This window comes from Lipotes vexillifer, unplaced genomic scaffold (genome assembly GCF_000442215.2).
Source record: "Lipotes vexillifer unplaced genomic scaffold, Lipotes_vexillifer_v1.1 scaffold790, whole genome shotgun sequence".
NCBI classification, from domain to species: domain Eukaryota; kingdom Metazoa; phylum Chordata; class Mammalia; order Artiodactyla; family Lipotidae; genus Lipotes; species Lipotes vexillifer.
Genome location: NW_006791041.1, coordinates 112936 through 124804, shown reverse-complemented (window position 1 = coordinate 124804; position 11869 = coordinate 112936). Strand labels below are relative to the sequence as shown.

Sequence of the window (11869 nt, the reverse complement as noted above, 5' to 3'; positions counted from 1 at the left end):
ATCTTTTAATTAAAAATTTTTGGGGACTCTGGGAGGGCTCACGCCAGGGAGTGCTTCCCAGAACTTCTGCTGCCGGTGTCCTTATCCCCACAGTGAACCATGGCCACCGCCCACCTCTGCAGGAGACCCTCCAGTGCTGGCAATCTCCTACACCAGGAAGCCTACACAACCCACTGAACCAACTGTAGCCACTGGGGACAGACACCAAAAACAATGGGAACTACGAACCTGCAGCCTGCAAAAAGGAGACCCCAAACACAGTAAGATAAGCAAAATGAGAAGACAGAAAAACACACAGCAGATGAAGGAGAAAGAAAAAAACCCATCAGACCTAACAAATGAAGAGGAAATAGGCAGTCTACCTGAAAAAGAATTCAGAATAATGATAGTAAAGATGATCCAAAATCTTGGAAATAGAATAAACTGCAAGAAACATTTAACAAGGACCTAGAAGAACTAAAGATGAAACAAGCAACGATGAACAACACAATAAATGAAATTAAAAATACTCTAGATGGGATCAATAGCAGAATAACTGAGGCAGATGAACGGATAAGTGACCTGGAAGATAAAACAGTGGAAATAACTACTGCAGAGCAGAATAAAGAAAAAAGAATGAAAAGAACTGAGGACAGTCTCAGAGACCTCTGGGACAACATTAAACGCACCAACATTCGAATTATAGGGGTTCCAGAAGAAGAAGAGAAAAAGAAAGGGACTGAGAAAATATTTGAAGAGATTATAGTTGAAAACTTCCCTAATATGGGAAAGGAAATCGTTAATCAAGTCCAGGAAGCACAGAGAGTCCCATACAGGATAAATTCAAGGAGAAATACGCCAAGACACATATTAATCAAACTGTCAAAAACTAAATACAAAGAAAGCATATTAAAAGCAGCAAGGGAAAAACAACAAATAACACACAAGGGAATCCCCATAAGGTTAACAGCTGATCTCTCAGCAGAAACTCTACAAGCCAGAAGGGAGTGGCAGGACATACTGAAAGTGATGAAGGAGAAAAACCTGCAACCAAGATTACTCTACCCAGCAAGGATCTCATTCAGATTTGATGGAGAAATTAAAACCTTTACAGACAAGCAAAAGCTGAGAGAGTTCAGCACCACCAAACCAGCTTTACAACAAATGCTAAAGGAACTTCTCTAGGCAAGAAACACAAGAGAAGGAAAAGACCTACAATAACAAACCCAAAACATTAAGAAAGTGGGAATAGGAACATACATATCGATAATTACCTTAAAGGTAAATGAACTGAATGCTCCGACCAAAAGACACAGATTGGCTGAATGCATACAAAAACAAGACCCATATATATGCTGTCTACAAGAGACCCACTTCAGACCTAGAGACACGTACAGACTGAAAGTAAGGGGATGGAAAAAGACATTCCATGCAAATGGAGACCAAAAGAAAGCTGGAGTAGCAATTCTCATATCAGACAAAATAGACTTTAAAACAAAGACTATTAGAAGAGACAAAGAAGGACACTACATAATGATCAAGGGACTGATCCAAGAAGAAGATATAACAATTGTAAATATTTATGCACCCAACATAGGAGCACATCAATACATAAGGCAAATACTAACAGCCATAAAAGGGGAAATCGACAGTAACACATTCATAGTAGAGGACTTTAACACACCACTTTCACCAATGAACAGATCATTCAAAATGAAAATAAATAAGGAAACACAAGCTTTAAATGATACATTAAACAAGATGGACTTAATTGATATTTATAGGACATTCCAAGCAAAAACAAAAGCATACACATTTTTCTCAAGGGCTCATGGAACATTCTCCAGGATAGATCATATCTTGGGTCACAAATCAAGCCTTGGTAAATATAAGAAAATTGAAATTGTATCAAGTATCTTTCCTGACCACAATGCTATGAGACTAGATATCAATTACAGGAAAAGATCTGTAAAAATACAAACACATGGAGGCTAAACAATACACTACTTAATAACGAAGTGATCACTGAAGAAATCAAAGAGGAAATCAAAAAATACCTGGAAACAAATGACAATGGAGACATGACGACCCAAAACCTATGGGATGCAGCAAAAGCAATTCTAAGAGGGAAGTTTATAGCAATACAATCCTAGCTTAAGAAATAGGAAACATCTCGAATAAACAACCTAACCTTCCACCTAAAGCAATTAGAGAAAGAAGAACAAAAAACCCCCAAAGTTAGCAGGAGGAAAGAAATCATAAAAATCAGATCAGAAATAAATGAAAAAGAAATGAAGGAAACAATAGCAAAGATCAATAAAACTAAAAGCTGGTTCTTTGAGAAGATAAACAAAATTGATAAACCATTAGCCAGACTCATCAAGAAAAAAAGGGAGAAGACTCAAATCAATAGAATTAGAAATGAAAAAGGAGAAGTAACAACTGACACTGCAGAAATAAAAAAAATCATGAGGGATTACTACAAGCAACTCTATGCCAATAAAATGGACAATCTGGAAGAAATGGACAAATTCTTAGAAATGCACAAACTGCCAAGACTGAATCAGGAAGAAATAGAAAATATGAACAGACCAATCACAAGCACTGAAATTGAAACTGTGATTAAAAATCTTCCAACAAACAAAAGCCCAGGACCAGATGGCTTCACAGGCGAATTCTATCAAACATTTAGAGAAGAGCTAACACCTATCCTTCTCAAACTCTTCCAAAATATAGCAGAGGGAGGAACACTCCCAAACTCATTCTACGAGGCCACCATCACCTTGATACCAAAACCAGACAAGGATGTCACAAAGAAAGAAAACTACAGGCCAATATCACTGATGAACATAGATGCAAAAATCCTCAACAAAATACTAGCAAACAGAATCCAACAGCACATTAAAAGGATCATACACCATGATCAAGTGGGGTTTATTCCAGGAATGCAAGGATTCTTCAATATACGCAAATCTATCAATGTGATTAACCATATTAACAAATTGAAGGAGAAAAACCATATGATCATCTCAATAGATGCAGAGAAAGCTTTTGACAAAATTCAACACCCATTTATGATAAAAACCCTGCAGAAAGTAGGTGTAGAGGGAACTTTCCTCAATATAATAAAGGCCGTATATGACAAGCCCACAGCCAACATCATCCTCAATGGCGAAAAACTGAAAGCATTTCCACTAAGGTCAGGAACAAGACAAGGTTGCCCACTCTCACCACTCTTATTCAACATAGTTTTGGAAGTTTTAGCCACAGCAATCAGAGAAGAAAAGGAAATAAAAGGAATCCAAATCGGAAAAGAAGAAGTAAAGCTGTCACTGTTTGCAGATGACATGATACTATACATAGAGAATCCTAAAGATGCTACCAGAAAACTACTAGAGCTAATCAATGAATTTGGTAAAGTAGCAGGATACAAAATTAATGCACAGAAATCTCTGGCATTCCTATATACTAATGATGAAAAATCTGAAAGTGAAATCAAGAAAACACTCCCATTTACCATTGCAACAAAAAGAATAAAATATCTAGGAATAAACCTACCTAAGGAGACAAAAGACCTGTATGCAGAAAATTATAAGACACTGATGAAAGAAATTAAAGATGATACAAACAGATGGAGAGATATAATGTTCTTGGATTGGAAGAATCAACATCGTGAAAATGACTCTACTACCCAAAGCAATCTACAGATTCAATGCAATCCCTATCAAACTACCACTGGCATTTTTCACAGAACCAGAAAAAGAAATTTCACAATTTGTATATGGAAACAAGAAAGACCCCGAATAGCCAAAGCAATCTTGAGAACGAAAAACGGAACTGGAAGAATCAGGCTCCCTGACTTCAGACTATACTACAAAGCTACAGTAATCAAGACAGTATGGTACTGGCACAAAAACAGAAATATACATCAATGGAAGGAGATAAAGCCCAGAGATAAACCCATGCACATATGGTCACCTTATCTTTGATAAAGGTGGCAGGAATATACAGTGGAGAAAGGACAGCCTCTTCAATAAGTGGTGCTGGGAAAATTGGACAGGTACATGTAAAAGTATGAGATTAGATCACTCCCTAACACCATACACAAAAATAAGCTCAAAATGGATTAAAGACCTAAATGTAAGGCCAGAAACTATCAAACTCTTAGAGGAAAACATAGGCAGAACACTCCATGACATAAGTCACAGCAAGATCCTTCTTGACCCATCTCCTAGAGTAATGGAAATAAAAACAAAAATAAACAAATGGGACCTAATGAAACTTCAAAGCTTTTGCACAGCAAAGGAAACCATAAACAAGACCAAAAGACAACCCTCAGAATGGGAGAAAATATTTGCAAATGAAGCAACTGACAAAGGATTAATCTCTAAAATTTACAAGCAGCTCATGCAGCTCAATAACAAAAAAACAAACAACCCAATCCAAAAATGGGCAGAAGACCTAAATAGACATTTCTCCAAAGAAGATATACAGACTGCCAACAAACACATGAAAGAATGCTCAACATCATTAATCATTAGAGAAATGCAAATCAAAACTACAATGAGATATCATCTCACACCAGTCAGAATGGCCATCATCAAAAAATCTAGAAACAGTAAATGCTGGGGAGGGTGTGAAGAAAAGGGAACACTCTTGCACTGCTGGTGGGAATGTGAATTGGTACAGCCACTGTGGAGAACAGTATGGAGGTTCCTTAAAAAACTACAAATAGAACTACCATATGACCCAGCAATCCCACTACTGGGCATATACCCTGAGAAAACCATAATTCAATAAGAGACATGTACCAAAATGTTCATTGCAGCTCTATTTACAATAGCCCGGAGATGGAAACAACCTAAGTGTCCATCATCAGATGAATGGATAAAGAAGATGTGGCACATATATACAATGGAGTATTACTCAGCCATAAAAAGAAATGAAATTGAGTTATTTGTGGTGAGGTGGATGGACCTAGAGTCTGTCATACAGAGTGAAGTAAGTCAGAAAGAGAAAAACAAATACCATATGCTAACACATATATATGGAATTTAAGGAAAAAAAATGTCATGAAGAACCTAGGGGTAAGACAGGAATAAAGACACAGACCTACTACAGAATGGACTTGAGGATATGGGGAGGGGGAAGGGTAAGCTGTGACAAAGCGCGAGAGTGACATGGACATATATACACTACCAAACGTAAAATAGATAGCTAGTGGGAAGCAGCCGCGTAGCACAGCGAGATGAGCTAGGTGGTTTGTGACCACCTAGAGGGGTGGGATAGGGAGGGTGGGAGGGAGGGAGACGCAAGAGGGAAGAGATATGGGAACATATGTATAACTGATTCACTTTGTTATAAAGCAGAAACTAACACACCATTGTAAAGCAATTATACTCCAATAAAGATGTAAAAAAATTTTTTTTGGAATGTTCTTTTCTTAAAATGGCATCCTAATTTAGTGGCTCCCCTATCTTCTCCTACCCTTCTGAGAATTTTGATGAGTGTTTTATAGTTTTTTCCTGCTCTGAGTACTGCCTTTATTTCTCCAAGTTCCTTTTCCATTTGCTTTTTATGCGTCTTTGTCTTTCATGTTAAGAGATCTTCGTCAAATGTCCGGAGATCCTTGGATATCCACTCATATTTAACAGTGGGTTCCAAAAAGCCTGTTGGAAGATACATGAGCAGCAGTAACCTTCATTGCGTGGTGATCAGGTAGGGAACCAGATTTTATGCTGGAAAAGCCCCAAACATGAGTAACTGTAGGTACCTACTCTTGTGTCTTTCTGTTTCCTCAGAGAGGAATGTCCTAATCTCCGGCTGGGGCTGGGGGCTGCGAGGGGGTAGGTTCTAAGCCTGATGGCTAACATTTCCAAGGCTTTCTCAGAGTCTCACTGCTTAGTGGGCCCTGTGTTCCATAAGGTACCCCTTAACCACTTTTTCAGCTGTGGCTAGTTCCAGCACTTCTCTGGTTCACCCTCTCTTTACAGTAAACCTCCCACCTTCTGTGGGGGGCAGAGGAGAAGTGAAAACTTGGTGGTATGGGCTGGAGAAAGGATTTGAAGTCTAATTTCTCCTGTGACACACCTTCAAACAATCCTCTTTTGTTTTTCAGCCATACTCCTGCCATCGGCGGTATCTGGTGTCTCAAATTCCTTAGCCTTTCTTGGGGGTCCACGGCACAAATCCTCACAGAGTAGGGAACACAGAAATCTCATCAGTGTATGAGTGAGAATCGATCAGGCTGTGCTGTGGCAACAAACCACCCCAAATCCCCAAGGCTTAAAACAACAAAGGTTGCTTCCTCTCTCACACTACATGTCCACAGGGGCAGGAGAGAGCCCGGCTCATCACGGTCACTTGGGACCCACACGGACAGAGGCTCTGCCATCCGGTGACACCACCATCTTAACCTGAGGCTTCAGGGGAAGAAGGTGCTCTGAGCTGCTCCTGCCTAGAAGCAACATCACATTTCACTGCTCCCGTTTCACTGGCCTTGTCTTGCTCCTAGGGTATGAGGAGGTGCAGTGCAGTCATCCCTGGGCTTGAAAGCAGAGGACAACTGGCAATATGGGGGAGGGGCACTAATGTCTACCACAGCCAGTCACCACTATGGTGTTCCAAAATTTTGTTGTTCTCGTCTGCTGCTGTTTCCTCTGTCTCCTGGTGATTGTTGCTTTACGTGTTTTTATTATTTTACTGTCATTTTAGTGTAGCTTTTTTTTTTGAATTTTGTTTTATTTATTTATTTTTAAACAGCAGGTTCTTGTTAGTTATCCATTTTATACATATTAGTGTATGTATGTTTAGTGTAGCTTTAAGAGGGAGCAGAGATAAAGACCAATTCAAACTGTGCAACACACCACTCCAAGTAGCCAAAACCCTCCCATTACGCTGTGTGCTTGCTCCCATCCATCTCTCTGATTCCACCCCCCGCTCTGTTCTCTACTCAGAGTGAGTTTGTTGCCTAAAGAGAGACGGGTAGGCTGCGGAACTTTTCAGAACTGGTCATTCATTAACAATACTTTTCAAGAAGGGGTCTGGGTGGTAGTTTTCAAACATATATCCAGAAAAGAGCCTTTACTAGAAGCAAAGCATTTATAAATACTTTTTTCAGAAAACAATTATATTCACTCACTACTGAGCATCTAGTCTACGTTCAATAGAGCAATCCTATTTTCTCATTCTGTAGGATTCACTTGCAAACAGATGCCAGTTTCCTCCAAGTATGAGAAAAATGCTAAAGTTCAGAGTGAATTAAAAGTAGTGTTTAGAGCAGATTTAGCTATCAGCAGATACCTCTGGCAAGTAGTAGTACAGGTGGTTTTTATTACCATCTATTTGCATCACTGTGGTTTCTGATGTTGCTATTTTGAGAACTCGCTGCTTCTGTAACAAGAATTCCAGGGCCCCTTTTCCAGGCCAGTCACCAAAACGACGGTGGGAGAGCCCCTTCCATGAAACCACACCTGTGGTTTCAGTCTAGGTCTCTAATTAGCTAGGTCTCTAATCCATAGAGCTAACATGGGGAAACTACCCAGATGATACTTGTCCTTTAAATCAGTGGTTCTTAATTTTTTACATACTCAAGAATCACAGGGAGAATTTACAAGACAAAAACAAACAAGGAAAACAAACCTAATGAACAAAACCCCAGATCACTGGACCCCATCTTAGGTATTCTGGTTTGGAAAAGAAAGGTAGTAATTTGTATTTTTAACAAGTACCTTCCAGAAAGACTTCAGGCCACGTGGCTTTTAATAGTGCTTTTCCATTTTCTACAACAGTATACACGGAATGAGCATTCAGTAAATATTTTTTGATGCTGAGGAAGAAATCCGCAGAATGTATGTATTTCCCCCATGATACCATCAAAGAGGTAGCAAATGAAGGTCTTTCCTATAAATGTGGCATGACAGATGAAATGCAACCCACAAATTCAAATGGCTTAAAGACAACTGGTGGAATATTTTAAAGCACAGGTCTTGGGGTTTGCTTTGTATTAACTACTCATAACCCAGAAAGCCCTACTAACCAATTTCTTAATGTCAAGTTGAATTTCTGACTGGATGGGTTTCTAAAGCATCACCCCAATATTCCGGAATCAATTCTACCTCCTGAATGAAACATCTTGCAAGAGGGTTAAGCTGTTTTCCTAGTTCAAATGGATAAAAGCAAGCCCCCAGCCCTAGTGGAGGCTGGGTGATGGGTTCATCGTGAGGCTGCAGGGACCAGGTGGTTAAGCTTGTAGTTTCATGGAGCTGGTGCAGGTGAGAGAGCTGAAGGAAAAGGCCAGCATCTGGACCGAATGCTCCTGCATCTTTTTCTCGGATGGCTTTCCAAGTTTCTAAAAAGGATGTAGAACCCGGCCTCTTGACAGCTCCCTACTTTTAAAAACCTGCTCCATTTCCACTACATTTGCAAAATACTTGCTGCACTCCATCCCTCCAAGCCAGAAGGAACCTGGAGACAGCGGGAGGTCACCGACAATTCTGCACGTGAGTGCACCTATTTTTAACTGTTTGACTGTGAAGCCTGGAAAGCAGAGGGAGACACCAAGCACGCTGAACTAACTGACCCAATGCCGCCCCCTGGCTGGGAGGATGCAGATCCCTTCCCAACCCATTTCCAACCTTGCCTTAAAGGTGCCAGCGATTTAATCAGCTAACAGCTAATGCTGACTGTTACTAAAAGAGCAGGCGAATGATACCTTTCTGACCTGCATAGCCCTTTACCTATTTAAGTAAAATGAACAAACAGCTTCCAATAATTGTTTCTCACTCCAAAAGATATACCGAGAAATAGGCTGGTGCAATCATAAAATGCAGAATTAAATGAAACCGAATTTAACCACTTGACCCTTCTTTTACTCCAAGCTCGCATTTTAAATGAAAGTGCTTAAAAAAAATGCAAGTGCTTAAAAATTATTCAGGAGACTGGAAAAGTGAGAGTCAGAGGAGAAAGAGAATCTTTAGGGCCAGGTAGTGGGGGTAAAGGTTAGCCTTCTTGATTTATTTTGAATAGACTGTGGTGACACTCAAGCTTGCTGAGTTATCAAATTTCTTAGGTATTTCAAACAAAGAAAATAAAATGCAGACAGGGCAGCAATAGCTTTCTGTAGCTCTTCACAAGAAAGTGTATTTCAGTTCAAAAACATGTCTTTTGTGAGGTGAGAAGGACACTCTGGTACCACCAGAGATGAAAACTAAGCCCTTCCTGAAAGTCACAGTGAAAAAACTGCAGACACTCCTGAAAGGCAGAAGGATTTCCTTGATTTCCTCCAGAGGCCACACTATCCATCCCAAACTTTTAAGGGTTGCTTTAAGGCAGTGGTTCTCAAATTATGGTCCTGGGACCAGCAGCAATAACATCACCTGGGAACTTATTAGTGACAACGTTGAGTTTCACCTGAGCCCTGAGATCCTGGAAAACAGCAAAGGTTAAGGGCTCCCCTCCCCTCGTTTTGTGTTCTGGAAATGGCTTAGGCAAAGAACCTACCTTCCCATTAGACTGGAGTAGCTCACAGGTGCCCCCTTGTTTACCTATGACAAGGCCAGACACAGACCCTCCAAATTTACATTCTTTGCCTGACAAATGGTTAGTTGAACTGCTGATTAATCAAGACAAAATGCTTATTAACCAGCCTTTGATTAAGCTCCTCGCCTTCTTCCAGGTCCCTGAACTTTGGCCAGCTTACCACCCCTACTCAACAGCTCCTCCTGGGAATAGGCTGATGTCAGTTAAAACACCAACAGCTCCTCCTGGGAATAGGCTGATGTCAGGTTAAAACACTCTTTCATGGGCAATGCGTTCAAGCCATGCTTCATCCCACTTCCTCACACCTTGTTCTTCCAAGCCTTGTTTACTTCTCCCTCCAAAAGAACCCCCTTTGTGCCTAACTCTGGAGACGCTTGCAGATCTTACAGAGGTTCTGCTACTGCAACAGTCCGCCTTCCCCTGTTACAATAGGACCTTTCCCCTTTGCAATAATGCTTTCCAATAAAGTCTCTCCTTACTCAATCCAGACCTGTTTTTTTTATTTAACGTTAGAAATACAAATTCTCAGGCCCCGCCCCATACCTTCTAAGTGGGAAACTAGGGGATGGGAAGCGGTGCGCCTGGAAATCAATTTCTGAACAAGTGCTCCAGGAACAGTTTGAGAACCACTGATTTACGGCAACCTCTCAACACTTAACTCCCTCCCACCTGTGTTTGACTCAGGCGCTCTTAAGCACAAGTTGTTTCTGAGCATCCCCACAGATCGTTTCTCTCATCAAGTCATTTCCCAATGACAAACGATGCCACCGAGCGCCCGTCTCCCCTCCTGGCCGCGCGTGGAGCTGAGCGGGCCTGAACCCGCACACACTTACATCTCCATCCACCGGCCTCTGGTCGTCACAATCCCTGGTGGGACTAATGTCCTGGCGCATGACCCAGATGGGCTCTTTGGGCTCGTCGGGGGTATAAGGAGAGCGTATGGTCCTGGTTTTCACCTCCTCGATGGCCTCCTTGATGTCCTTGATGGCCAGCGAGATGGCATCCCTCCTCTCCTTGCTGTACCGCTGCACCGCCTCGCCGCCAGCCGCCCTCTGCTGCCCCGCCGGCGCCTGTAGCCCGGGGCTGTCCGGGCGGCCCCCGCCCGGGGTGGGGGCGCGCTCCAGGTCCTGCTCGGCCTCAGGCATGTCCTCGGCCGCCTTGTCGAGGCTCTGCGAACTCATGCTCTGCTTGACCTCGGCCACGATCTGGTCGATGTCCTCTTCCTGCTCGTAGCTGTCCATGCGCGGGTAGGGCGCGAACTCGGCCTCCTTCTCGGGGCTGTCGGACTCGCCGTCGGAGCGCTCGTCGTAGTGGTGCAGCCGCGCGCCCAGGGCCTCCTGGCGGTAGGCGGCCGCCTCGTCTCGCTCCTGCTCGTACAGCCGCAGGCCGTCGCGCGCGTCCAGCTCGGGTGCGTCCCCGATTTCCTCGTACACGTGCTCCTGGAGGCCCCCGTAGTCGGCGTAGGGCTCGGCATAGGGCTCGTCCTCGCCGCGGTGGAAGAGCCGGTGCGTGTAGACGTAGCCCGAGTAGGCAGCGTTCATGGCCTCCTCGTGCTCCAGCGAGTGGAAGTGCAAGTGGTTGGGCAGCGCGCGGCGGTGCGTGGCCTCGGCGTGCTCGGCCTCCGCCTGCTCCGTGTACTCCTCGGCCTCGGGCCGGTACTGCACTGCGTACGCGCTCTCGTCCTCGGGGTCCTGCGCGCGCTCGGAGTCGTAGCCCTCGCGCGCTGCGGCGATCACGTCGCCCTCGGCCGTGTCCGTGTGGTTGTGGAAGCCGCTCTCCGTGCTGGCGGAGCGCGCCAGGCACTCCCCGCGCTCCTCCTCCTCCTGCTGCTGCTGCTGCTGCTGCTGCTGCTGCTGCTGCTGCTGCTGCGGCCCGGGCTGGGCGCGGAGGTCCTCGACGGCGCGCCCGCGCGGGGGGCGGCCCGCATGCTGCTGCTGCTGCTCCTCCTCCACCTCTGGGTGCTCCAGGTCGGCCTCCACCGACTCGTTCACCTCCCCGCCTGCCGCCTCGTCCGTCACCTCCACCTCCGCGGCCGCCTCCAAGTGGTTCATGGTGGGCGTCGGCGACGGCTGGGAGAGGGGCTGGGCCGGCTCACTGCGCTCTCATTCTGCTCCACCCGGCTGGAAAAACAAGAAGGGGGGAGGGGCTATTACGTGGTTCAGACTGTAGGCGGGAGCTGAGTACCAAGACACCATAAAAACAGCTGTTATTGATCCCATCTGAATCTCGGTCAATTCAAAAGTGATTGCAAGTTTAAGCTCAGCCTGAGAGCACATAGTTCATTTTCTTCGTAGCACGTGTCGTAATTTGTAATTACATATCTCCTTGTGTAATTGCTTACTGGCTTTCT

The 11869-nt window shown here is 43.9% G+C and overlaps 1 protein-coding gene across 1 annotated transcript in view; it reads right to left on the bottom strand.

The window, feature by feature from the left end:
- APBA1 (amyloid beta precursor protein binding family A member 1) overlaps positions 1-11570 on the bottom strand; it is a 77479-nt gene extending 65909 nt beyond the window's left edge. Inside the window, exon 1 of the mRNA XM_007464182.1 lies at positions 10353-11570. Coding sequence (XP_007464244.1) covers positions 10353-11570 — 1218 coding nt within the window. The remainder of the gene's footprint in view (positions 1-10352) is intronic.
- Positions 11571-11869: the final 299 nt, after the last annotated feature.